This window comes from Acanthochromis polyacanthus, chromosome 8, assembly GCF_021347895.1.
Source record: "Acanthochromis polyacanthus isolate Apoly-LR-REF ecotype Palm Island chromosome 8, KAUST_Apoly_ChrSc, whole genome shotgun sequence".
Classification (NCBI taxonomy): Eukaryota; Metazoa; Chordata; class Actinopteri; family Pomacentridae; genus Acanthochromis; species Acanthochromis polyacanthus.
Window position 1 is genome coordinate 10898486 of NC_067120.1, and position 27221 is coordinate 10925706.

Below are 27221 nucleotides of genomic sequence, written 5' to 3' on the forward strand. Positions count from 1 at the left end.
GCATCAAACTATGAGAATGTTTCTTAGCAGCAGGGATAGGAAAACCAACTGAGCCAAATATACAGAGGTTCAGATGATGGTTCATCATGACAATGACCTGAAGCAAACAGCCAAAACAACCCTGGAGTGACTTTAAGACAAGTCTGACTGTTCTCAAGTGGTCCAAGCAAAGTGCAGACCTAAACTCTACAGAATATCTATCAGGAAGAATGGTCTAAACCACCTAAACACAGGTGTTGAAAGCTTGTAGAGAGGTACCCAAGATCGCTCAGAGCTATAACACATGCCAGAGAGGCTCTTACTGATGACTGAATTATGGGTATTAGGGTTCTGAATGCTTTTTCAAATGAGGGACAACTTTCTAAAAACATGTTTCCACTGTTCCATCGTGGGTTATTGGGTGTATACCGATGGAGAAATGTACACTACCGTTCAACAGTTTGGGATCACCCAGACAATTTCATGTTTTCCATGAAAACTCACACTTTTATTTATCTGTTGACATAATTGCAGAAGGGTTTTCTAATCTTCAACACCATTAGCTAACACAATGTAGCATTAGAACACAGGAGTGATGGTTGCTGGAAATGTTCCTCTGAACCCCTATGCAGATATTTAAAAACCAGCCATTTCCAGCTAGTCATTTACCCCATTAACAATGTCAAGACTATATTTCTGATTAATTTACTGTTATCGTCATTGAAAAGAAAATGCTTTACTTTCAAAAATTAGGATGTTTCTAAGTGACCCCAAATTTTTGAACGGTAGCGTATAATTTATTTATGTTTATTAAATTTCTAACACTATAAAGTAAGAGAAAACAAGCCATTAGAATAGTATCAAAATTGCAATATTTCCACATTGCAAACCATTATAATTGAGTTCTAATTTAATTGCGTTGCTATGGAGATGCCCCCAGCCTCAAAAAGACGTTTTCAAGACGTGAGGGAATATGCCGTACAGACTGCAGCAAAAATCACATTATCACTTCTACATTTGTTTCGGTGTAAAATAAATGCAAAAAATATCATTCCTACAAAATTGTGACTCATACAGAAATATCTGGTAATATAACTGCAATATAATCTCTTTGTTGGAATATCGTCCAGCCCTACTGCAAAATATGCAAACACTGCACACTTTTAGGGAGGATGAGCAGAGACACCAACTCCCATGTTAGCAAAAGGACCAAAATACATCCTGCTTGTTAACCTGCCATCCCCTCTGCTATTAGGAACTAAGTGACTGTAAGATTAAATAAAACCTGTGTAATCAAATTTGACTAATTTACACATTAACCAAAGCATTAATGTTGTCTGGCCGGTATTCTGGCCAGTGCGGCTCAGTCAGAACTTGGCTTCAAGCACCCGTATTGTAGCATCACTGATTTACATAAGAAACAGCAGGCATTTGTTGCTCAGAATATCCTTGTTGTGTTTTTCATGCCTATAAAAAGTGGTTGTTTTCATCGCTCAGGCTTTAATAACGGCTCCTTTCTGGCAAGGCGTGCAGTTTCCCGGCAGTCTGCTCTGCCGGGGCCGACTGCAGGCTGTGCTGTGTTGATACAGAATTTTGCTGATGACTGTAGATTGCGCTCTCCCCTGATCTACTTCTCATTATGCTGGCACGTGTGCATTCCTGTGTTTGTATGTTTGCGATGGCGTTGTGTGCATCTTGCAGGTAAGCTCGTATAAGTGACGCCCCCTGTCGCTTTCTGCTGTGTCTCTCTAGATTCCCCGCTACATTCTTACTCTCCATGAACTCCTGGCTCACACACCTCATGAACATGTCGAGAGAAACAGTCTGGACTACGCCAAATCTAAGCTGGAGGAGCTTTCCAGGTATACAAATTTATCAAGAACAAGACATGTATGGTGTCTCAATATTTAGATGTGGGAGACACAATGATGTTCTGACCTACCACCCACTGAAAACAAGTCCTATCTGTAATATGTTTGAACAGTCTGCGGTTAATTTCCACATTTTAAATTACAGATATCTAGTAAAATCATAGAAGAAAGGTATTTTTATACATGCTGACCCTAAAAAAAGAGACCGAATCTGTAAATGTCTAGATTAAAAAAAAAATCTCTTACAGTGTTCCCTTGAAGCATTTTAAATCAGTTCAATTCTTTTATGGATACTTGCCATTATTTTAAGGAAAAAAGCAACCTATATTAAGGGTTTAAAGGCTTAAAAATTGTGGATAATTAGTTATTTCAGATGTTAGGTTCCAGATAATTCCAGAGAACTTAATTTTTTTTAATTTAAAAAAAATGTCCAAAATGGTTCATAATGTCCAGATCAAAATCTCTATTTTTACTATATTTGCTGCCACTATCTACTATCTACTTCTACAGTTTTTTTTTTTTTAATTTTAAGGCATTTCACTTTTTTAAAGTATTTTTTCTGGAGCCCTTGCTGCCAGATTTTCTCAGTTTTTTTAATAAAGATTGTATTTTTAATGCACATTTTCTCACACGAATTTAGCAAATAACGAATACCTGCATGTTATTCTTAAAAACAATAAAATGCTTCAAGGGAATGTAAATACTTGATCAATAAGACAGAAGGTATGCATCCTGATAGGTCAAGTCCACAACATAACCTTCTTGAAGACTCATTTCTGCTTGTGAAGTGTTGCGTTTGATATATCAGGACCAAATAAACAGATGAAATGCTCTTTTTCTCAGAATAATGCACGATGAGGTGAGCGAGACCGAGAACATCAGGAAGAACTTGGCAATAGAGCGCATGATCGTAGAGGGCTGCGAGATTCTCCTCGACACCAGTCAGACCTTTGTAAGACAAGGTAACTCCCACCTTCAGGTGTTGTGCTTTAAATCCCAGCAGGACCACAACAGAGGGGGATTTCCTGTCCCCCCATATGTCTGACAGCCACAACTTTAGCACTGCAATGAGAAAGAAATTTCAAAAAAGATCCCCCCCTCTGTCTCTCTTGGAAAAAGATGCAAAGTCTTTAATTTCCAAGTGTAATTAGACCATTCTGAGGCAAACTGATGATGAATCCGGGATTGTAAATGTCAGATGTCCCCATCAGGCACTGATGGATGAGGAAAACAGAAATGGTAGCTTGTTTAGCATCACATGTGCCTGGCCATGTATACAGAGAAAGGCAAGACAAGCACTTCATTTATTTATAGTAGTTTCTCCGCTGATGCTTTGCTCTTTTTTTCTCACCTCTTGTTCCTCTTCCTTCTTTTTGCCACACTCTTATTCCAACATTCAGGGTCTCTTATCCAGGTGCCAATGAGTGAGAAGGGCAAGATCACCCGTGGGCGACTGGGCTCTCTGTCTCTGAAGAAGGAGGGGGAGAGGCAGTGCTTCCTCTTCTCCAAGCATTTAATCATCTGCACCAGAGGTTCTGGGGGGAAGCTTCATCTCACCAAGGTGGGCCTGAGCTGCTGAGCTGGCAGTGGAGCTGCTCCTCATTTCCAACGTCACAGTCCTACAGCGTCCCAACTGAACGGATTAAGAGGCGGCAGATGAAAGAGATGTCGTAGCTTTTAGCAGTGGCGATGACCACTGGAGCTACAAGCCCGCACACGTCGGCTCATTAACACTGATGTCACTTTGATTTGCGTAATGGAGTGGCGGTGCACTATTACTCCACACTGCTCAATAATACGGAGAGTGATTGATGTTTAGGAACTAGGATAAGGCCCTAAAGCTTATAAATAAAGGCCTTGAATAGTTACAGTAAAACATTTTTTGTGAGATGTTTTGACCCTCTGAACCCCATGGAGCTTCTAGGTGTTTTTTGCTCATGTCACATTTTTACTCACTGCAAGCAAATTTGTCATTATATTTAAAGTCCAGCACCTAAAATTCTAAAATTCTGAATTTTTTTAATGAGACTGCTGGACACAACTGAATCTGTCACGGCTTCTTGGTTGCAACAATGAGTGCAGAGTTTTTAGTTTTAACAGATTCTGTCCTGGGCAAAATGAGACGTGTAGAATGAAGTGATTTTGATAAAACACCACAATTTTTAAATTAGATTTGGTTCATTTTCCTGATGGATCAGCACGTTACAGATGAGTATTTCAAAAACCATTGGAAACTTCAAAATCACATAATTCTCTCAGTGTTCACAGCTTGCAGCTCTGATAAATGGCGCAATTTTGGCGATTTTGTAATGACAGTGTGCTTTTAAATCTGCTGGTGATTTGGGGGTTCAGAGAGTTAAAAATTTTCAAAAGTTTCAATATTCCGAATTAATTTTATCTATGCAAGAAATAAAGAAGCTGCGGGGGCCCTTTTAGACAATCAGAAATGTATCTTTACTTTAATGTATATTTGAAAAGTTGACAAATTTTTATTCTAAAATTTACATATGTGGTCAGATAATGAACTATTTTGCGTTATTGTATGGTGTGTTATACAATGATGTTGAGTGAAATGAGGCTGGAGTAGAGAAACTAAATGTATATTGTGTGCCGTTTTCAGAATGGAGTAGTCTCACTTATAGACTGCACTCTCATGGAGGACCCTGAGGGGACAGACGATGAGTGTGAGTGTTTAATTTAAATCTGAGCTAACAGAAAAATGCATCATATGTACTATTTATTATGCTTTATATAATGTATGATTACTTGAACGTATTAATATTGTATAATAATATTTGGAACAATTGAAAGACGTCCTGATTGTCCTGTTTTTCTTTAAGTGTTTATTATTTTTGGTGAAATTTGATTCTGTAACACATTAGAATCTGTATTTGTCTGTGTTTACTGTATATTTGCTTATATCTGTAGAGAAAATGACATCTAGTCTATGTGTTTGCCCTGAAAGCTAAATCAGACAAAAGCGGCCAGGACATGGAGCACCTGGACTTCAAGATTGTCGTGGAGCCAAAGGACAGCCAGTCATTCACCGTCATTCTGGTGGCCTCCTCAAGGCAGGAGAAGTCTGCATGGACCAGTGACATCAGCCAGGCATGTCAACACACATTACAATCCCCAGCAGTCAGACAAGAAGCCGAGGATTACAGAACTCGCTAACATTTCCTCTGTCCTGTCTGTTTACTTCAACTGCATGTGTCCTGCAGTGCATCGACAACATCCGCTGCAATGGCCTGATGATGAATGCCTTTGAAGACAACTCCAAAGTCACAGTACCACAGATGATCAAGTAAGCTTGTTTTTTTTTTTTGTTGCATGCTCTCTCCTGCTTTTCAGGTGTTGTCTTCTTTTCCTGATTTGTATTTGTTTTGTCAACAGGTCAGATTCAAGTTTGTACTGCGACGATGTGGACATTCGCTTCAGTAAGATGATGAACTCCTGCAAGGTGCTGCAGATCCGCTACGCCAGCGTCGAGCGCCTGCTGGAGAGGCTGACTGATCTCCGGTTCCTCTCGATCGACTTCCTCAACACCTTCCTGCACTCCTATCGCGTGTTCACCACCGCCGATGTGGTGCTGGATAAACTCATCACCATCTACAAGAAGCCCATCAGTGCCATCCCTGCTCGGTGAGTCACATCACATTTGGACAGACTTGAATGTTGCAAGGTTGTTGACAGCACTTCCAACAGACAAACAAATCTTATTTGAAGTGTCTGGCATCCGTCCAGACCTTGCCATACTGCATAAAGATGAGATTGATTTATTAGGATGTGAAGCTTTGTCATCCTCTAATCAATGTGAGGCATATGCTGGAGCCAAGATGCTTGCAGTTTGAACTTTTAGCTCTAACTGCAACCATATAAGCTGTTTATTTCTGCTTTTATACAGACATATAATAACTGTAAAACATTTTCTGTTAATAGATATGCAAATTTAAGAAATTGGACAAAGAAATCTATAGTGACGCTGCGAGATCAATGCATTAAAAATAGACAAAATACAGGTTAGTTATGAGAACAAAAATAATTGCAAATACAGAAAACCCAACCAAAACCAAAAAGCTGCACCTGTAAATTGGTTTCCTTATGATTTAGAAAATGTTAAGGAGTCACTGACTTTAAGATGCATATAAATACATTTAAAAATGGTCACCTGATTACCATGAACATAAGGATTTGGAGTGTTTGTTGCATAACGCGTCTCTTGCAAATTCACCAACTTCACGTAAGGGCCACAGTAAATCCCAAAGTTAAGATTTATTTGTCAAATTAAATATAATTTGACTATACAGGAATGCAATCAGTCCTGTCATAATGCAAATTTGAATTCAGAGGATGGATATGAAGAAGGTGAGCCATGAGTCCATGTTTTGTTGTCTGAGTCACATGTGAGAGAATTACAGTCTGGATGCTGTACGTAAACCCAACAGCTCAAATTGATCTTCTAAGCTTTGTGTGTGTATTTAGGGAGTTTGTTTTGACGGTTAACATGAGCGCAGATGAAGCTGTGCAGGAAGACGTGTTGGATGATGCTTCTGTATCACCGTGTGTTTGTGTGCGTTCTCTGGTTGGAGGCAGTAACTGGGTCCGGTCCCTCCTGTTTGCCTGGGAGTGTCTCAACTGGGCTCCGTCGCTCTATGGCAACCAGCCTCAGTGCTGCAGGACCCCACCCTCCCCTCTTTTTTCCTGCTTGTCTGCAAAAGATCCATAGTGTGAAATATTGACAGAGTGTTGCATTGGGGCGTCGCTCCACATGCCTGGAGCGAAGGGCCCCACTGTGGGGTTCAGATCAGGGGGAGCTCTCTATGTCCGTGCTCTGCAGAATGCTCTCCCGTGGCGCTTGTCATGTCACAGTGAGACACCTACACTTGGCTGCTTGTGTCAGCAGTGGCCATGCGCACCATCACTCGCTGTGCTATTTATGGGAACCCGTGAGGTCGCCAGGAGGGTGGCAGGGAGTGGGAGAGGTTTTCTGAAACACTGCAGCCTGTATCCTGCTCTAAAACATTGAGACATGGTTGCAAAGAGACTTCTGGTTGCTGGGCTGGTTTGCATAAATTATTTAGGAGGTGTTGTTTGTTAAGCTAAGCTCTTGAAGCATAGAGTGTGCCTACCACATATCAAAGGAAATGTGTCCTAAAATCAAATGTATGTATCCACCCTTGATGCAGGTCCCTGGAGTTATTCTTTGCAAGCAGCCAGAACAGTAAACTCCTATATGGAGAGCCTCCCAGCTCCCCCAGGGCAAGCAGAAAGTTCTCCTCCCCTCCTCCTCTCGCTATTGCCAAGAACTCATCCCCAAACCGCCGGCGCAAGCTGTCTCTCAACATCCCCATCATCACTGGGGGCAAAGCTCTTGACCTGGCTGCCCTCAGCTGCTCCTCAAATGGCTATGCAAGCATGTACTCCTCCATGTCCCCATTCAGCAAGACCACCTTGGACATCAACAAACTGTACGTGTCCAGCCCGATCTCCAGCAAAATCTCTGACGAGGGCGAGGACAAGAAGGACAAGGTGGAGGATACCTCAGCGTGTAAACAAGGCAAGTGAGCCGTTCTAAAATGAATTTTTCCAACTTTGCTTTGCTGAAATAATGTTTTTAATGACCTCACTGCTTGTTGTGATACAGATCTCTCCGTACGAGAAGAAAGTGACAATGATCAAAACCAGAGCGATGACGGAGACCCGGAAGCATCTCCCACCAAATCTCCAACCACACCAAAAAACATCAAATGCAAAAACTCCTCAGGTACATCATGTTCTGGACTCGTAACATGACATAAATGCAAATCCAAGCTTGTAAACTGTACACTGACATGCTATTTGTATCTAACGCCACTGCACTGCTCTGTACACTTTTATTTAATCACAGAACCCGACCACATAATAAAAGCAAAGCCTGCAGCTCACAATATTCCTGAGTTTGCAATTGGGAATATTTTTACTGTCTGTTGGTGGCAGAGATGGCAGATTAATTGCATCGTGTGGAAGAAAAACATGCCACTGAGAAGCATAAGAAACATAAAATATCATTTGGTCGATAGCTATGAACATGTGGGGAAAGCCAAAGCTTGGCTTCAGTGGGTGTTAGGGAAACTTGTGTCATAGCAACTACATCAAGAGCGTGTTTTCCCTGCCGCCCCCAGTAATGAGGCTGTTTCACTGGAGCCAAGATTATATGTGCCTTCTAAATCTCATGGCGAAATTGCACAATAGATTTTTGAAAGCAAAGCCTGCTCTGAAATACGTGAATTAACTGAAATCGTGAAGCAGTGTGTAGGATTCTTAGCTGCTTATGATCCGTCTATGTTCCCAGGATTTAAACATAGCAGAGTGCAGAGAATCTGTTGATTCCTCTGTTATGCTGATATTTGGTGGCTATATTTAGCTGCAACCATCTTGAATATCAAAGCCTCTTGTAAAGGAAAGTCTGGAGGGAAGCTGTTGTGTTGGCCTGTAGTGCTCCCTAGTGGAGGCTTTGCAAGGAAATGCAGGGCATTCTGCAGTCTACACAGATACTCAGTGATACACATTTTACCAGCAGATTTTCGTTTAAATTTAAGTCATGTATGATGTGGAAAACTGTTATATCTTTACTCTAGCTGTCCATTGAGTTTCCTTTGCTCCAATGGATATGTAACCAGTTTTAGATGGTTATTTTCTCTCTTTTTGTTTAACTGTGCTTGTCTATAGAATTTTCCCTTTTTTCCTACAACAACGGCATGGTGATGTCCTCGTGTCGAGAGCTTGACAACAACCGCAGTGCCCTGTCTGCTGCCTCTGCCTTTGCTATTGCCACAGCTGGAGCCAATGAGGGCACCCCTACCAAGGAAAAATATCGACGGATGTCCCTCGCCAGTACAGGTATACACACCGATCAGTGTCCAGTAAAGCACAATTCCATTCATAGGCTATCATAACCAGCCTGTACCATAACCATATCATTTATTTTCTGCAGGTTTTCCAACAGATCAGAGAAATGGAGACAAGGAGTTTGTGATCAGACGAGCAGCAACCAACAGAGTCCTGAATGTGCTCAGACACTGGGTGTCCAAACACTCTCCGGTAAAACAGCATTCAGACACCTTTATTTAACCCTCGTGTTGTCCTGTGGGTCAAAATCGACCCGTTTTAAAGTCTGAAAATGTGAAAAAAATAATTTTTACAGTGAAACTTCTGATGTCCACATTTTCAATATTTTTGGGAAATCTTTGAACATTTTTTGTTGGGAATTTTTTTTTTTTTACATATGTTTCTTAAGAACATTCACAAAAAACCCAACAAAAATCCAGAAAAATTTTGGTTGATTTTTTTTTTATAAATGTTCTTAAAGAAAATATTAGAAGTTTTGCTGACATATATGTAATCATTTTAGATACTTTTAGGATTTTTTGAAGGACTTTTAAGGGAAACTTTTAAGGAATTATTGGAATTTTCTTCCTGGAGGTTTTGCAAACTTTTAAGAAATTTGGGGAATTTTTTTGGCTGAATTCTTCGATTTTTTTCAAACAAGGAAACAATATTTTTCAGTGATCATAAATGAGGACAACAGAAGGGTTAACGATGAAATTAACACCGCCATTGTTTAAATACTGCTGGGGTTGTATATATTCATTTAGTAAGTCACATTTACCCTGCTATAGTCTTATACTATAGAGCTTCCAACAGAACTATAGTATAAAAGGGCTCTTGAAAGTCACTTTGGGATGTATTTTGTCATCAAAAGAGTACGAAAAATAAAAGAACGTCAACAACTGATAACTCATTTTAGGGAGTTTTTGCTTATTATGACCAACAGCATAAAGAATTGTTCAGTATTTATTGTCTGTGCCTCCCAAGGACTTTGAGAGCAACAACGAGCTGAAGACAAAGGTTATTGCCTTCCTGGAGGAAGTGATGCATGACCCTGAGCTGCTGACCCAGGAGAGGAAAGCAGCAGCCAACATCATCAGGTACCGCTGTGTGCTGTTTGATTGTGGGATTAAATTGTATTTCACTGATTCATGGCGCCCTACATCTTCCAGAGCTTGACCTTCTCTTTCCCTGCCTGTCAGGACTTTAACTCAGGAAGACCACGGTGACAATCAGATCACCCTGGAAGACGTGACACAACTGGTGAGTCAAGTCGGCAGCTGCTGTTTGTTGCTGCATTTGAAATCGCCCCTTTATTCAGTATTCCCTCGATAATGAACACTCAATATTTAACCCGGTAGTGAGCAGTGAATTTAGCCAGCTGAGCATTGCATTGTAGGATTGTTAGCATATACAGAGATTGAGGTAGAGCCAGTGACTTCATGGAGCAGTTACAGGAAGCAAGACTAGCATGAATCCATCCATCCTAGTCCAGATGAGATGTAGAATCCCTCGAACAAGCAAGACTAACGGATATATGCAAATATGTCCACCTTTATCCCCATCAGACATAAACACAGTTGGACGTCGTGCCAGTCGCCAACATAGAACTGTCTAACACAGAGTATTTCTGCAATGATTTTCGGGCTTTCTTGTTTCTCTTAGGTTGGAGGAGGGAAGACTGAGCCCTTCGAGAACCACTCTGCATTGGAAATTGCCGAGCAGCTCACTCTGCTGGATCACCTGGTGTTTAAGGTCATCCCATATGAGTGAGTGTCATCACATCTCAGCTGAACACATCTGTGGCCAAGAAGAGCTCACAGACTAATTCACACGTTCTTGCTCTATTCACCGCAGGGAGTTCTTTGGTCAAGGCTGGATGAAGAACGACAAAAACGAGAAGACGCCGTACATCATGAGAACAACGAAGCACTTCAATGATGTATGCTCCAGTCAACAAGCAACTCACACAACTCCTCCTCTTGTTGATTCTCAGACATTATATTAAGTCTGAACTACTTGCTTTTCTGTTCTCCTGCAAGATAAGCAACCTCATCGCCACAGAGATCCTGCACTGTGAGGACGTGGTCTCTCGGGTAGCCGTCATAGAGAAATGGGTGGCTGTGGCCGACATCTGCCGCTGTCTTCACAACTACAACGCTGTGCTCGAGATCACCTCCTCTCTGAACCGCAGCTCCGTTTTCCGCCTTAAGAAGACCTGGCTGAAGGTTTCCAAGCAGGTGCCCGTCTCCATCGACACTGTTTTCATTGCTGTTCCCTCCTGAGGTGCGTAGTCTTGTTATTAAATGTGTTCTCGATGACCCTTTCCCCCTCCAGACAAAAGCATTGATCGACAAACTGCAGAAGCTGGTCTCGTCAGAGGGCAGGTTCAAAAACCTGAGAGAGGCTTTGAAGAAGTGAGTTCAGTTCAAGGACATAGTTTTGAAGTGGATCAATAAAGCAAACATGCAGTACGAGTGGATGACGAGTGTTCCTTTTCCCACCAGCTGTGATCCTCCTTGTGTGCCCTATCTGGGGATGTACCTCACTGACCTGGCTTTCATCGAGGAGGGAACGCCAAACTACACCGAAGACAACTTGGTCAACTTCTCAAAGATGAGGATGGTGAGATGATGGGTGACCTGATATGAGACTTGTGCAGATTTGCATTTCACACATCTGAAGTTAACATCAGTTTCTGCTTTTTTTCAGATTTCTCACATCATCAGAGAAATCAGGCAGTTTCAACAAACAGCTTATAAGATTGACCTGCAACCAAAGGTGAATGAAGACTGCAGACCAACAGCTCCCATGTGACACCTGAAAATAAGCTATGTCTAAAATAAATGCAGACATTTAGCACTCTTTATGTTTCACAAATACTTCAAGGTGCTCCGATCACAAAAATAATATGACTGTTATTGCTAATTCAATTAAAGAGCACTTATTGCTTTTTTTAGTTAATTGTTTTCTAATGCATTTTTAGAGCAGAAGGACCCAAATTATACATTGATTCTTACTAAAAATGCAAATATTAGAGAAAATATCTGAAGAATAAATGTAATTTTCAGCATCTTTTGACCTCATGTACTTGTGTTGTGCTATCTAAAGGTATAGAAAGACAAACAAGATAGGATATTGGACAATTAGGAAATCGGGGAAAGAAAGCACTGATGGTGGAAAATAATATTGTTTCTCTAATTTCTCAAACTCTTTTCTTTTTTCTATGTGAAGACGGTTTTATTATTTGGGTCTCAAAAGTCATTCTACCAAAACAAAAAGAGAGAAAAAAAAAATCACTAATTAGTTGACCTGATCATAATCTATAATACAGATATACTACAGGTAATGATGAGTCACGAGGAGTAGTTGGCTGCCACCGTTGTTTTGCATTGATCAAAGTATAAAGATTAATTTCAATTAAAGACAAATTCCTTGAACTTGTCTGTCTTTTTTCATGTTTCAGGTAGCCCAGTATCTCATGGACAGGAGCTCTGTTCTGGATGAAGAAAGCATGTACGAAGCCTCACTCAGAATTGAGCCCAAAACGTCCAACTGATGGGAAAGGTGGTCGTCCACGTTATTTTCTCTGTTAATATTACACATCGGTTAACATACACATTTGTATAGTTGTACATGTTTAAGATATTTGCTCTTCTGTACAGTAGACGTTTAAGCTTGTTTGATGACACAAAACATTTTAGTGTATATTTTCCAGTATAGATTTTTCATGTGTTGCCATTGCCATGACGACACCTGCCTAAAGGATTTCTTTTTTTTTTTTTTAAATTTCTTTGGGGTATTTCAAGAATAATAATAGAGGTCACTTTAGTCGCATGCAACTGTGTCTCTTAGTGACCAATGACATTATTTTGCATCATGTCATACTGTGTCGAATTTGCACTTTCTGAGCACTCGTGCTGCTGGCCGTTGTTCTCTTGGCTTGAGTTTTATTGACGACTGAGTTTCTCTGCAACCAATGTAGCATTGTAAAAATGAACTGCATAAAAATCAGGTAAAAGAGCACAGAGAACAGAAATGTATTTAAAGAGAGGGAACAATGATCAGTGGAAATGGCAGAAAGGTATCCAAAGCATAAGTGTCTCTGTGCTTCCCAAACCAAAACAAGGAGGATCTGTTTCTTCATTTCTGTTCACTACTCTAAAGACAGGGGTTCCCAACTGTTTTTGCACCACTTTCACTGCTTTTATGTTAACAGTGGACCAGACAAACAGGACTAACTGGGTATGAAACCAAACAGGAAGTGCAGCTCAGCATGTTGTTGTGGTTATATAATAAATAGAAAAAAATATTGCATGAATGCTCAAAACCTATAATTTGGTGACATATGAGCATGCAGCCATGCAGGATGTTTCATGCTCAAATTTATGATTTTGACATGGTAAGATTTAGTAGGAATAATGAGAACCACTCTTACCCTCTCAGTTTATCTTGTTCACACGCTCACATTTACTAATTTGCACTAAACTCATAGATTATGAGAATATTATTGGTTTTGCAAGTATTAGTCACGTCCTAACTAAACCTTTGACCTGATTATGGCACAAGGTGAAAAGTTAAAGACCCCTAAAGTTATTGCAGTTCATCCTGAAGGACTCATGAATTCATGCACCATATTTCATGGTAATCTATTAAACAGTTGGTGAGAAATTTTGCAAAAAAACAAAAAACAAACTACAAATGTAAACCTGCATATGCTGCAAGAGGAAAAGTCAAGGGATCACCAGTGCTAGTAGGCTTCAGTCTACAGATCTGTACCAAATTTGTTAAAAATATACCAAAGCTGTTAAAATATTCCACAAAGTGGTGGTCTGACATGGCTATCTCTAGAGTCATACCATTTCCATGGCCAAAAATCAAACTACAATTTTCAGGACTGCCAAGTGGAATTAGTTTGTTTATAGACAACATTAAAGAGCAATTCATGTTGACAGTAACAGACCAAAGACTATATAAAAGCTGGATGTAGCCTCCAGGTTTGAAAAGTGAAGCCAATGCAGAAGCAATTTAAATCTGCATTCGATTAACTACCAGAAGAGGGCGACTCATTGCAATGCAAAAAAAAAACCGTCCGATTTTATAAAATCTTTTGAGGACATGGCTCTATTCCGCACTTGATTTGTCACCTCAGTTGGAATCTTTTTTCTGAGTTTATGATCTGAAATACTAGTTTCAAGTCTCCTACAATACAGCATGATGTTCATTTAGTTATACTTGATAGTTATGGTCCCATTAAGAGCAAAATAGACAATAATGTGAGATATGCTTTAGGATGTGGCTACATTGTGCCTGTTTATTACTGTATGGCTGTGCTTAAGTGTTCAGATGCATCCTTCACTCATCACATCCAGTTTCAAAATACCAAAACTGTGATTGCCAAATCCCAAAATAATAGTCCACAAACTAATGCATGATGTCACTGTGGCTACATCCATCTTTTATATGCAGTCAGTGGCACAGACCACATGAGACCAGATGTGATGCAAAGTGCGGGACAGTCTGTGTCAACTAAATTGTCTGTAAAGTTTTAGAATTTTTTTCCTGCCCAGTAGAAATGTTCTAAGGCCTGGTGATGGTCCACAACCCAGAGGTTGGGAACCTCTGCTCTAACAAACATGTCTTCATTAATCTTAAACTGAAAGTTTTCAGTGTATTTTTGTTTGTTAAATAGTGATACACTTCCTTAGAAGCCTGTTGACACACGAAGATTCTAAATTTCCATTTAGACACCTCAGTTTAATTAATATAATCAGCTGTTAACTGCGTAACAACATACATCACACCATTTTAGACTGGTGTGATTTAAGGATTAGTCATTTGAACTTGTTGTTACACTCAAAGTACACAAGTACAAAGAGATTTCCTTTGACTTGAATTTCTTTCTCTTGTTTAATTCAAACTCATGAAAAAAGATCACACGCAGTGGTAAGTGTTGTACCTTCAGGTTCGGGTTCTACTTCTGTAGAGTAAAAGGTTGTTGCTCTTCTGTAATTAAAAGACAATCTGTCCTTTTTGCTGTTCCAGTGATTGTGGAACGTGACTGTATATCACTCTGTTATATGCATTGCTGTTAAAAACTATGATAAAATGTATGTGAATGACCTCTGCCTGCAGCATTCAAACACTATTTTTGTAGTAGTATAAGAGAGAGTGACCTGCTCTTTATATGAACATGGGAAAGTATTTTGTACTTTGTTGTTAATTCACTTCACTGAGATGTGCTGTACATTTTGTACATGCAACCTGGCATATTTCTCAATGTGGAACAGTGTAATCCTTTCAAAAACAAGTTGTATCTCAAGCTTAACACGAAATGCTACAACAGTGTGGTCTTGAAACCATGACTTAGAGGTAGGAGACAACTTCAAAGTGTTTTGCATTTATACTGTAATCCTGTCTATAACCATTTCTGTTAGCAGGAATATAGTAACGTAGTGCTTATTCTGTGAATATTTGTATGTATTTTTACTATGTATGTACAGTACACTTTTGAAGCTCATGTGGTAGGCATGCAACACCTTCACAGACAGAATAATACTATATACTTATACTGTATACACTTATACATGCACATACTCTTATAAAGGTATATAAACAAATAAACATTTTGCTGTTAGCAATACCCAGTGGTATGAAAATTATCTTTCAACCCTCATGTTTCCACAGCTTAAGAAATATTCCCAGTTTTGTAAGAAAAAAAGAGAAAAACAGTATAAAACACATGAAGATGACAATAACAACAAATAAACAAAAATATGTTTCCCAGTTACCTCTTGCTAATAAATCCATATTATCTCAGGGGCATTTTGTCTCAAGTGTTTTTGTAGATCATCTATCAGTTGACATCATGCTCATCTAATATGATGAAATAAAATAAAATATCAAAGTTTTAAACATTATAAGCAACTCTCTGTTCTGGCAAACAAAGATGCACAGCAGCCTACTGTAATTAACAAAAGTGTAAAATCCAGATTTTATGTGAGAAATACTAGCATATTCTGATTTTTTGCAGACTTAACGCACAAACTAAACATGCACTAAAACATAACACATGATTTTGGAACAAACATAGTTTTTGCTTATATTTAAGTTATATAATATGTTACATTTTAAAGATAAAAGGAATATCTGTTCCAGGTCTAGAGATGACAGTTGCAGTCAGGGTTTGTTGTTTGTTTCTTTGTTTGCAGTGTAATTTATTGTGTTTCAGTGTCAATTTACGATATAAATCTTTAGCCATGGCTGGACTAACCTGCCCTAGGATTTAAAAAATGGTTTGGGGCCTTTATTTTATTACTAATTATGCAACCATAGTATAAACTAAAATTAAATTACAGGCTATTTTGATATAAGGGGGATCATTTCATGCTTGAACAGGCTAAAAAAAAAATTAGCAACGATGAAGAAGCCGGCCTTGAGAAACTGGCCTTAACTGATAAAATAACATGTTCTTTTTTTTTCAATGCATGAGCCAAATACAAACGATCAATAAACAGTGAACCAAAGGGGAAGTTTTGGTTGTTGTTTTTGTCTTCTTTGGTTAGAAATCCTGCTTTACTTCTTAGGACATTGGTGCTTCAAGTCATCCTATATACTTCATTATTATTATCATCATTTGTAAAGAGTGAGGGCTGCTCAGGCGACCCTGAACCATCCCATAGTTATACTGCTATAGGCTCAGGCTGCAGGGGGACTTCCCATGATGCAACGAGTGCCTCTACTCTACTATTCTGTCTTTCACTCGCTATGCATATACATACTCGGAATACAAATCATCAACTTTGTGTCTTCTTGTATGTATTTTGTCTTTCTAGCTTCAGGACTGCTCGTTTCAGTTACTACAGTGACCATCTTCATCAACTTTCCTAATTTTTGTTCTTCTCTTATGCATTCTTTCTCTGTTCCTCTTTCTCTGTTCCTCTAAACCAACATAGTTGAGCGGTATCATAGTTGACATATTTTGCTCTTTTCAAGCCTAAAATCAACCATAATAAATGCCTATGACCAAACACCACATGGCATTTTTAGAGAAAGATTCTTCTAAATATTATAGATACATTTGATAAAAATTGAAAGTTATTCATAAAGATATTGTAGTAAACCTGTTGACATGCCATAAATCCACACTTGACTCACACACTACTTTATATTAAATAACACAGAAAGCCTTGGAGTCTTGCCATGTCATGTGGAGCAGGTTATGTGATCTGGAACTAACACACTTCCTTGAGAGGTGTTTTTGTAATGGGTAGCTTAGTTGAAAGCGATTTCTCGGACATCGATACAATTTTTTATTGTACATATAAAATTTGATATATTGCCAAAAAAACAACATCTGCCATGATTATCTCAACTTCATAAAAAGAACACAATTAAAAGGATTTTTGAAAAAGCTCATTTTATTACTGTTTAGCTAATTAGAAGGTGGTTGTTATTAAATATGGAAGGTTATTTAGTTGACATTTTAGTGATATTCAGTCATTTTTTTTTACTAATAAATGATTGTTTCCATGGGCTGCACAGTGGAGTAGTGGTTAGCACTTCAGCCTTGCAGCAACAAGATCCCCGGTTCAAATCCTGGGGTGGGCCTGAGATCTTTCTGCATGGCGTTTGCATGTTCTCCCTGTGCATGCGTGGGTTTTCTCCGGGCACTCTATGGCTCCCACAGTCTAAAAATATGCTGAGGTTAACTGATTATTCTAAATTGCCCGTAGGTGTGAATGTGAGTGTGGTTGTTCGTCTGTGTGTGACAGAGCGAATAAGTGACACTCGAAGACAGCTGTAGCAAAAAAAAAAAAACTTCACCAATGAGCTATAACGTTATGACTACGCGGGCTTCGGTGTGTGTTATATTAATAAGTGGAGGTAAAGTTGGAAAGATATTCACAGATTCGGACTTCCGGCATCAATAACTCATGAGATATATGTTGTCAAAACACAAACGATACCGCTTTCAAATTGTTGTAAGCTAGACAATGTGCTACAAGGCCAATTTTATCAAAAGTCGCTGTCTTTAAAGCTGCAGAAATAACATTGGCGTCTATGCGCAGCTGGCGGTGTGACAAGTGAACAGGGACCGTCTGCAAACAGTGTTGCCAACTTAGCGACTTTCTCGCTAAATCTAGCGACTTTTCAAAGCTCCTAGCGACATTTTTTTGTCAAAAGCGACTAGCGACAAATCTAGCGACTTTTTCTGCCGTTTTGGAGACTCTGATAGGAAAACTCGGCTCATTCTGCAGTTACTGTTTTCAACAAGCAGCAGGTGCTGCTGTGAGCTTCTCCCCCTCCCAGAGCACAGGCTGTCAGTCCAGTAACCCCGCAGCAGTCCGAGTGAGGGGAGGGGGAGACCCACATCACTCCGCGGCCAGACAACAGATGAATCGCGCATGCGCAGTCACTACAGATCCCATCCAGACTTACGGAGCCATATAAACGAAAATGTTTCTTCACTGTCATGCTAAAATAAACCACAGCACTTAGCCTCTAGTACAAAAACATATTTTGGGTGTTTTATATTCACTTTTTGGTCTCTTTCACAATGTTATTCCTCTCTCTTACAACGTTGATTACAAATACATGCAAACTGGGAAATATGCAAATTAGGCGATGACGTCATTTAGCGACTTCTCGCGACTTTGAGGACAGCCAACAGCGACTTTCCTTACTGAGGAGTTGGCAACAGTGTCTGCAAATAGCAAAACCGCTGCAACAGCGAAAAGAGACACTACACAAATATTCAATAACTTCACTCTTATACACTGCAGAGCCACCAAAATCACTGTAGCCATGAATGGGCAGCGGCTGGTCATCCTCTCAGTCTGATCTGTTCAACTCGCGACCATCTGTTTCACTCCTGTTCACTCTTTGGTTTCACTTCACTTTCATCCGCCTGCTGCTGTGATCGGCTGCAACTTTTCATAAAGCCAACATTATTTTGCTGTTGTTTGGTATGGCGTCTTTAACTTCAGCTTCTCGCCCGTCTGAACAAGGTAAGCTGCTCTGATCGTCCGGTTTTCATACACATCTTTTATCTGTGTAAACGCTAAATTTCACTTTCATTATTTATTTATTTATTTTTCTCGCTACGGGTCCAGTTTTCTATGTCTTCACTGTTTTGTGTTCTTTATGACACATTTTGATATTATGCATTATTTTCAGATGAAATTCTCTTCAAGTCATGGATGGCACAGGTAAGTCAGCTCTATATATTGTTTTTCTATCTAGATATGTAAAAACTACGCACAGATTATTGTTAGGAGGACGTTATCCTACGTGAAAAATCACAGTAACCGTGTTGCCTTCAAGGGTAATCATCTGTGAGCTGCATAATTACAGCTGCTCACCACTTATATATATATATATCATTAAACTGTAAAAAGTAAAAAAATAAATAAAAAATAGATAAGTTTCAGATGACGCCCCCCTGGCATGTATATATGTGATATATGTATGTATACATACATACATTTCCCCCTTTTTTTCTTTTCTTTCGCTCTTTTCAGTTTACTTTTTATTCTTCAGTGTTATTTTTTGTTCTCTTTTATTAATATTACCTAATGGATAAAAAAAAAAAAGTTTCAGATGACGCCACACGTCCGGATCCGCCATATTGTGTGGCGAGTGTTGAAATTGTGGTCAGGAGTCAGCGAGCAAGAGTATTGAGCAAGATAAATATAGTTTGCAGTGTGACTGGGGACAAGAATGGTTCACGCCCGTTGTGTCCACGGCTGCCACAACAGGGCAGAAGGCCCAGTTAAACGGAGCTTCTTTAGAATTCCCACAATAAGGCTTGCCGAGGGTGAACAGACAAGGAAACTCAGCTGGCTGAGGCACCACACTTGGCTTGCCAGGATCAATAGGAAAGACTTCATACCTTCGCCTCACACAAGGATTTGCTCTGATCACTTCATGACTGGTACGTGTTTTTTTGTTTGTTTTTTTTAGCTCCCATTCAGTTTAAAGTTATGTCTCCATTCACATCGAAGTAGCCCACTTGACACCCACCCCACTCCACCTCAGTCTATGAGCCTAGCTGCCTCTCTCAGCTGGTCATTGGTAAAACAATGAGATTAGATACACTCTGGTTGGTTACAACTATGAAAATATGGTTAATTAACCTCATTAATTTGAGTTCAAGTGATATCAAATATATAATCTCAGATCTATGACTCAGTAACTCAATGAGGGGGCAGAGTGTGGACTGTGGAGGTGGGGTGGTAGGTGAAACTGGGGCTTACTTTAGCACTGATAACAACCAGGTCACCAGCCTTGAGATGAACAACATCGCTCACCCAGCCACAAACGAACTGGTTGTAAGCCTCGAGGGATTTGTATGCCTTCATCTGATCCATACTGTATGCACTCTGTGTATAAACGAGGTAGTTCACGATGTCAAAGTAGCTCACTTCAGGCAGGCCGATGTGGGTGCTTGTCCAGTCCTTCTGTGTAACTTGATAAGGATCGATTCCATCAATTAATTCCAACTTCCTCTGATATCGGTCTTTTGAAGTGCTATCAAGTGTGTCCATATACTTTTTCAGCTGAGTGGCAGACATAGCCAACAAATATTAGGCTAAAAGGTAAACTCCAGTCACGGACTCAACAAAGTTTGCCACTCAAAATGGCGCTGAGCTACTTACTGACCCGGATGTGTGACGTCAGTGAAACACTCCTATTGTTTTTCTATCTAGATATGTAAAAACTACACACAGATTATTGTTAGGAGGAAGTTATCCTACGTGAAAAATCACAGTAGCCATGTTGCCTTCAAGGGTATTCATCTGTGAGCTGCATAATTACAGCTGCTCACCACTCATGTATAGAACTAAATTGTAAAAAGTGAACAACAATCTCCCCCCTGTGCAGCACAACAGAGTGTACAACACGCAGCAGGAGTACTATGAGAGACTCCAGATATTCACAGAGAACAAGAGGATGATTGACAAACACAATGAGGAGAATCACTCTTTCACAAGTAGGAGCTTTCTGGATTTACATTTACAGTTTTACAGTTTCTTGTGACAGACTCTAAAATGCCTCATTTCTTCCTGCAGTGGGTCTGAACCAGTTTGCAGACATGACATTAGATGAAATGAAAAAGTCGTGCTGCGGGTGTAAACCACAGGTAACACCGACAAAACAGAAAGCAGTTCACAAAGAGGTTGGAGGGGGGGATTATTTTTTTAATTTGTTTGGCAGGAAGTTATTTTACATTTTGTCTTTTGCAGAACTGATCTGCTACCAAGGGGAACTACATCAGCAGCAATGGACCACATCCAGTCTCCATCGACCGGAGGACTTGGGTTTTATCTTTATATCGCATATCATGCTGGATTGTTTGTTGTTTTTGCTGCTGGCGGCATCAAAAATTTCCCTGCGGGGGCAATAAAGATTTCTTGACTTGACTTGCTAGAAGTCCTGCATTCAAATGTTTTGTCTAAGTACAAAAGTATTAGAATAAAAAAGCAGGTATAGTACCAAAAGAAAAATTTGTCTTAATTTTGCACAATGGCCTATTTTACTAAAATGTATATTATATTATTGGTTTATCATTCTTGATACATTAAAGGTCCTGTATTATATCCCTCTTATACAAGTTAATGTCTCACATGTCCTCAGAGTGTGTATTTTCAATTTCCCCTTAAATTTATTGAGCATGTTTATCCTATCATGTCTGTAATACCCCAGATTTTAGCCGTGTTCAAATCGCACTTTTTCGGTGTCCGTACCTTTAAATCTAACTGTGCACCACAACAGGCTGCAAACCTGATTAACTTAGACACATTTCCCGATCCATGTGGGCATAGGAAATGTCTTTTCTGATATGCTTTTGGTCTTTAGACTCATTGAAGACATGTAATTCTTTTCAAAAACAATTATATGGCACCTTTAATGTGTTGGGTCAAAATATAATTGCGGGACTTTTAGTAACATAGTTGGCAGGTATCATAGTTGACATTTTTGCTCTTTTCAAGCCTAAAATCAACATGGCCACCTATAACTAAACAGCACAGGATATTTTTAGAGAAAGATTCTTCTAAATATTATAGATACATTTGATAAAAATTGAAAGTTATTCATAAAGATATTGTAGTAAACCTGTTGACATGCCATAAATCCACACTTGACTCACACACTACTTTATATTAAATAACTCAGAAAGCCTTGGAGTCTTGCCCTGTCATGTGGAGCAGGTTATGTGATCTGGAACTAACACACTTCCTTGAGAGGTGTTTTTGTAATGGGTAGCTTAGTTGAAAGAGATTTCTCAGACATCGATACAATTTGTTATCATCCATATAAAATTTGATATATTGCCAAAAAAAAAAAAAATCAATATCTGCCATGATTATCTCAACTTCATAAAAAGAACACAATTAAAATGATTTTTTGAATAAGCTCATTTTATTAATGTTTAGCTAATTAGAAGGTGGTTGTTATTAAATATGGAAGGTTATTTAGTTGACATTTTAGTGATATTCAGTCATTTTTTTTTACTAATAAATGATTGTTTCTGTCATAAATAATTAGGGATTTGTAAAGACATGATCATAATGAACATTAAAAAAACAAAATATATATAGTTTTTTTTTTTACTTTTCGTAAAGATGTATGGAAGATATATTCCATGGACTTCAAAAGACCCTCAGTTATATATTGACCCACCAACACAAAGAATGAGCCTGTGAAGGTCAACCCAGAGCACATTTAATAGGGATGGGCAGAGTGGGTCAGAGAGAGGGGGCTGCATGTAAACGCCAAGGTGATTATTTATTACTTTGCACAAAGTTTGTAATCAGTGACAAAAGTTAAGACAACAAAGAACAAAAGGGGATTGAATCAAGAAGTCTGGCAGACAGTAGCGATTAACAACAGTTAAGACAAATTGTGAATAACACTGGAAATGGAACGAATAAGTGACACTCAAAGACAGCTGTAGCAAAAAAAAAACAAAAAAACAACAAACTTCACCAATGAGCTATAACGTTATGACTACGCGGGTTTCGGTGTGTGTTATATTAAGTGAAACTACTCTCAGTCTGATCTGTTCACCTCGTGATCATCTGTTTTATTCCTGTTCACTCTTTGGTTTCACTTCACTTTCATCCGCCTGCTGCTGTGATCGGCTGCAACTTTTCATAAAGCCAACATGATTTTGCTGGTCTTTGCTTTGGCGTCTTTAACTTCAGCTTCTCGCCTGCTTGGACAAGGTAAGCTGCTCTGATCGTCCGGTTTTCACAGACATCTAATATCTGTGTAAACGCTAACTTTCACTTTCATTATTTATTCATTTATTGTCGCTACGGCGTCAGTTTTCTTTGTATTTACTTTTTTGACACATTTTGATATTATGCACTGTTTTCAGACGACTTTCACTTCAAGTCATGGATGGCACAGGTGAGTCAGATCTTCCTATAAGCCGTTTTTCTATCTAGATATGTAAAAACTACGCACAGATTATTGTTAGGAGGAAGTAATCCTACGTGAAAAATCACAGTAGCCGTGTTGCCTTCAAGGGTATTCATCTATGAGCTGCATAATTACAGCTGCTCACCACTCATGTATAGAACTAAATTGTAAAAAGTGAACAACAATCTCCCCCCTGTGCAGCACAACAGAGTGTACAACACGCAGCAGGAGTACTATGAGAGACTCCAGATATTCACAGAGAACAAGAGGAGGATTGACAAACACAATGAGGGGAATCACTCTTTCACAAGTAGGCGCTTTCTGGATTTACATTTACAGTTTTACAGTTTCTTGTGACCGACTCTAAAACGCCTCATTTCTTCCTGCAGTGGCTCTGAACCAGTTTTCAGACATGACATTTGATGAATTTCGAAAATCGTTCCTCTGGTCTGAACCACAGGTAACACCGACCAAACAGGAAGCAGTTCACAAAGAGGTTGGAGGCGGGGACTTTTTAAAAAAAAAATTGTTTGGCAGGAAGTTATTTTACATATTGTCTTTTGCAGAACTGCTCTGCTACCAAGGGGAACTACATCAGCAGCAATGGACCACATCCAGTCTCCATCGACTGGAGGAAGAAAGGAAACTATGTGACTGATGTGAAGAATCAGGTGAAGCTTAAGACAAACACTCACATGCACAATTATTATTATTTGGATGATTCCGTCTGAATTCACAGATGGGGGTTGCAGCACCATTTTCAATTTGGCTTTGGAAGATAGTGGTGGGAGATCATGATAAAAAAAAACAACTTTATGTGCAAAATTACAGGCATCTACTCCCAGTAGTTTTTGAGTTATGGCATTTTCAAATTTTAATAATTCAGGCCAAAATGCCCTCCTCTCAATCCTCGCCTGGAATTTTTAGGTTTTAAAATGCTTATATCTCTGCTTCTGCTTATCACAGAGACTTGAACTTTTTTCTCCAAGCTCTCTACATGTTGGTGATGTCCTACAAACAACACACACACTCAGGAGAAGTCTCTACAGAGCAGGGGGGCTTGCCCAAAATGTATAAATTATTTGTAAAAAACACTCATGAGTAGGGTTAAGGGTGTTAAAAATACCACAAATCTTACAGATTAATGTCTTGGCACCATTTAGTATTGCTCTAGACCAGACTGGCTTATAGCTTATACAGGGGGAGCCCTCTAGGCACATTATTTAGAGAGATATGGACTGCTGAACATTGCCCCAAATGAAAAGTGCCTAATTTTCAAGGACCCTGAAGTCAGTGTATGGCGTAGTGGTTAGCACTTTCGCCTTGCTGCAAAAAGATCCCTGGTTGAAGGATGGTGTGTGAATTTTTTCAGCCTCCAAACCGAGGCCTTGGAGAAAAGGTTTGGTACCTACAGATGTAATACATTCCTGGAAGATTGTTTGCGTATTTATTTCCATCCTTACACCTCATTACTTCGCATTATATGACAAAAAATATTCACGTAACGTCTTACTGTTTTTCATTTTTTCTTCTGCACCAAAGGGACCTTGTGGTAGTTGCTGGACTTTTTCCACAACCGGCTGTCTGGAGTCTGTTACTGCTATTGCCAAAGGAAGGCTCTTACCACTGGTGACTAAATTTCACTTCTTCTTTAAGACTGCTGCTCTTGCTTAAAAAAACATTCTCATATCAGGCAAAAAGCATTCACTGTAATCTGGGACTACTTTTCATAGTCAGAACAGCAGCTGGTGGACTGCGCCCAGGATTTCAACAACCATGGATGTAAGGGGTGAGAGGCAAACATATGTTTTGATATGCTTTGATAATTTCCCTGCAACAACTGCTGTGTGTATCAGTCACAATTTTATAACAAGATCTTAATTTATCTTTCAGCGGTCTTCCCAGTCAAGCATTTGAATACATCATGTACAACAAGGGGTTAATGACGGAGATGGACTACCCATACAAAGCTGTTGTAAATAATCAGCTACAATACTAACAGTATAAACTAAATATGAAACATATAAGCTTGTAAATGACATACTTAACAGCTTTTGATTTCAACATTTTTTTGGTATAATAGGAAGGTATTTGTATGTATAGACCTCACCTGGCCGCTGCTTTTGTGAAGGAGGTGATGAACGTAACCGCAGTGAGTGAATGTTAATGTATTTCTTTAAGCTAGAAGCCTTTGTTGAAGTGAGAGAATTAAGAAGTTAATTTGTTTCCCGTCAGTACAATGAGCGGGAGATGATGGATGCTGTCGCCACACGCAATCCTGTCAGCTTCGCCTTTGAGGTGACCTCTGACTTCATGCAGTACTCCTCTGGCGTGTACACCAGGTGAGACAAACGTGTAGAAATCTTTTTTTTTTTTTTTATAAATCACTGAACGCGGTAAGATGTTGGTATAATAATTAGACTGGCACAAATAGATACAGTTAATGTTTTATTTAAGGATGTTTTTTTCCCTTGGTAGCCCATTAAAAGGCTGCTGCTTATGCCCAAAGTTTTCTTATAGTACAGTACATCTTTTGGAAATATCACAGCTTGAACCCTCAGGAGTTGCAGTCTACAGATACTTTAAAATCACAAAGAACTGATGTATTTAAAATGATTTTATGAAACCTTTAATAACTAAGACTGAAGAGACTCTTACATTAGTTTTGTGCAGATTAGATAATTCCTTGACTCACATAGAGATTCATAATATGCACTTTATTATTTGTTTAAGGGCACTTATTCAGGTTGTTTTCTCCTGACTAGATCCTTGCATGTGTTGTATCTGCTCTCAGATGTACGTCGCTTTGGATAAAATCGTCTGCTAAATAAAACTGTAGAATTGTAGAATTATTTATTTATGCTTTTTCCTTGCACAATATTATGTAATCTTTTGTAATTTGAGACACCTGAAATACCATCTGATTCTACTTTAACCCTTTGATGCACAACATGGATCAAAAGTGACCTTTGGACATGTTTTTGCCAAGACAATGTAAACTTTGCTCCAACAACAACTGCTGTTTATTCAATATAGTGAGATTTTTACTTTTATTTACTTTCTAGTGTATAAAAGTTATTTGAACTTCAGCAAAGGCCTTTTCATTCAGTCAGGGAAATTTTTAGGTTATTTAGAGGTCTAGCTCCTCATTCCTTATCAAAGCTGTCATGCATAATGTCACATGTAACTTATTTTTCCTTCCTGCTTTCAGCACTGAATGTCACAACACTACAGATAAGGTGAACCATGCAGTTCTGGCTGTTGGCTACGGACAAGAAAACGGTACCACTTACTGGATAGTAAAGAACTCATGGGGCTCCAGCTGGGGCATGAATGGGTAAATTTTCTATTCATTCACATGTAGGGAAGTATTACTAAATATATAAGAAAAAGAAAGATAACAACAGTGTTCTCCTCTCACAGATATTTCTTCATTGAACGTGGGAAGAACATGTGTGGCCTCGCTGCCTGCTCATCTTTCCCAGTGGTGTGATTTTTATATGATTCTACACTAAAAAAGGGATGAATATTTTCTTTTTTATCATCCAGGGTTGTGTATTGTGATTGTTACTCTTTTCTTTTTTATTACACAATGAGTAGTCAATTTTTCTATGGAGAGTTTCTACACAAGGGCATTTACCTCTACTGAAGGACAGATTAAGCCATACCAAGGTCATATACACTATATAATCAGTATGTCTGAAATGATCACTTAACTACCAATCTTTTAAATAATGATGTGCTTCAATTTTGCTAATAAAAGCTATTTAATCTGTGTGCTTGAGTATTTGTTTACATATAGCTAAAAGATACCAATCATGAATACAAAATAATAATTTTATATCTAACATTTTATTAAGCTTTAATGTGGAGATTAAATAGACAACGCTTATCTAGACTGATTTTGTGATTCAGCCTAACCTTAGTAAAATTATGGCATTTTTTTTTCTAAGCCAATGAGTTACAATTAGTATTACAATGGTGAGCATTTACCAGAAACAAACCACTGCTACATATTTCCAGTGATACCAGAATCAAAGATTGTAGGTAAGGTTTTAAATATTAATGTGGATT

General features: G+C 38.9%; 2 protein-coding genes across 6 annotated transcripts in view; both read left to right on the forward strand.

The window, feature by feature from the left end:
• The window catches only part of rasgrf1 (Ras protein specific guanine nucleotide releasing factor 1), a 28633-nt gene extending 12384 nt beyond the window's left edge, over nt 1-16249 (forward strand). The window contains exons 8-27 of the mRNA XM_022221300.2: nt 1732-1841; nt 2694-2812; nt 3251-3411; nt 4471-4534; nt 4816-4958; nt 5072-5154; nt 5244-5492; nt 7037-7407; nt 7495-7614; nt 8559-8729; nt 8824-8930; nt 9705-9817; nt 9920-9980; nt 10383-10486; nt 10575-10659; nt 10760-10957; nt 11055-11134; nt 11225-11342; nt 11430-11498; nt 12184-16249. Of these exons, the coding sequence (XP_022076992.2) occupies nt 1732-1841; nt 2694-2812; nt 3251-3411; nt 4471-4534; nt 4816-4958; nt 5072-5154; nt 5244-5492; nt 7037-7407; nt 7495-7614; nt 8559-8729; nt 8824-8930; nt 9705-9817; nt 9920-9980; nt 10383-10486; nt 10575-10659; nt 10760-10957; nt 11055-11134; nt 11225-11342; nt 11430-11498; nt 12184-12276 (2619 nt within the window). The 3' untranslated portion in view covers nt 12277-16249. The remainder of the gene's footprint in view (nt 1-1731; nt 1842-2693; nt 2813-3250; nt 3412-4470; nt 4535-4815; nt 4959-5071; nt 5155-5243; nt 5493-7036; nt 7408-7494; nt 7615-8558; nt 8730-8823; nt 8931-9704; nt 9818-9919; nt 9981-10382; nt 10487-10574; nt 10660-10759; nt 10958-11054; nt 11135-11224; nt 11343-11429; nt 11499-12183) is intronic.
• Nucleotides 16250-18384: 2135 nt separating this feature from the next.
• On the forward strand, nt 18385-26922 carry ctsh (cathepsin H). 5 transcript variants are annotated; one of them, XM_051952798.1, is made up of 12 exons: nt 18385-18727; nt 18897-18928; nt 23349-23457; nt 23537-23607; nt 23714-23818; nt 24690-24776; nt 24881-24936; nt 25041-25122; nt 25231-25299; nt 25383-25489; nt 26359-26484; nt 26571-26922. In XM_051952798.1, exons 1-12 carry the CDS (start codon nt 18688-18690, stop codon nt 26638-26640), a joined length of 954 nt encoding a protein of 317 aa, XP_051808758.1. In that variant the 5' UTR covers nt 18385-18687; the 3' UTR covers nt 26641-26922. The 5 variants fall into 5 exon arrangements, with proteins under 5 accessions (XP_051808758.1, XP_051808759.1, XP_051808760.1 ...); XM_051952799.1 differs by lacking the exon at nt 23349-23457 and adding an exon at nt 20604-20712 and having other exon boundaries at nt 18387-18727; XM_051952797.1 differs by lacking the exons at nt 18385-18727; nt 18897-18928 and adding exons at nt 22276-22948; nt 23104-23135.
• Nucleotides 26923-27221: the final 299 nt, after the last annotated feature.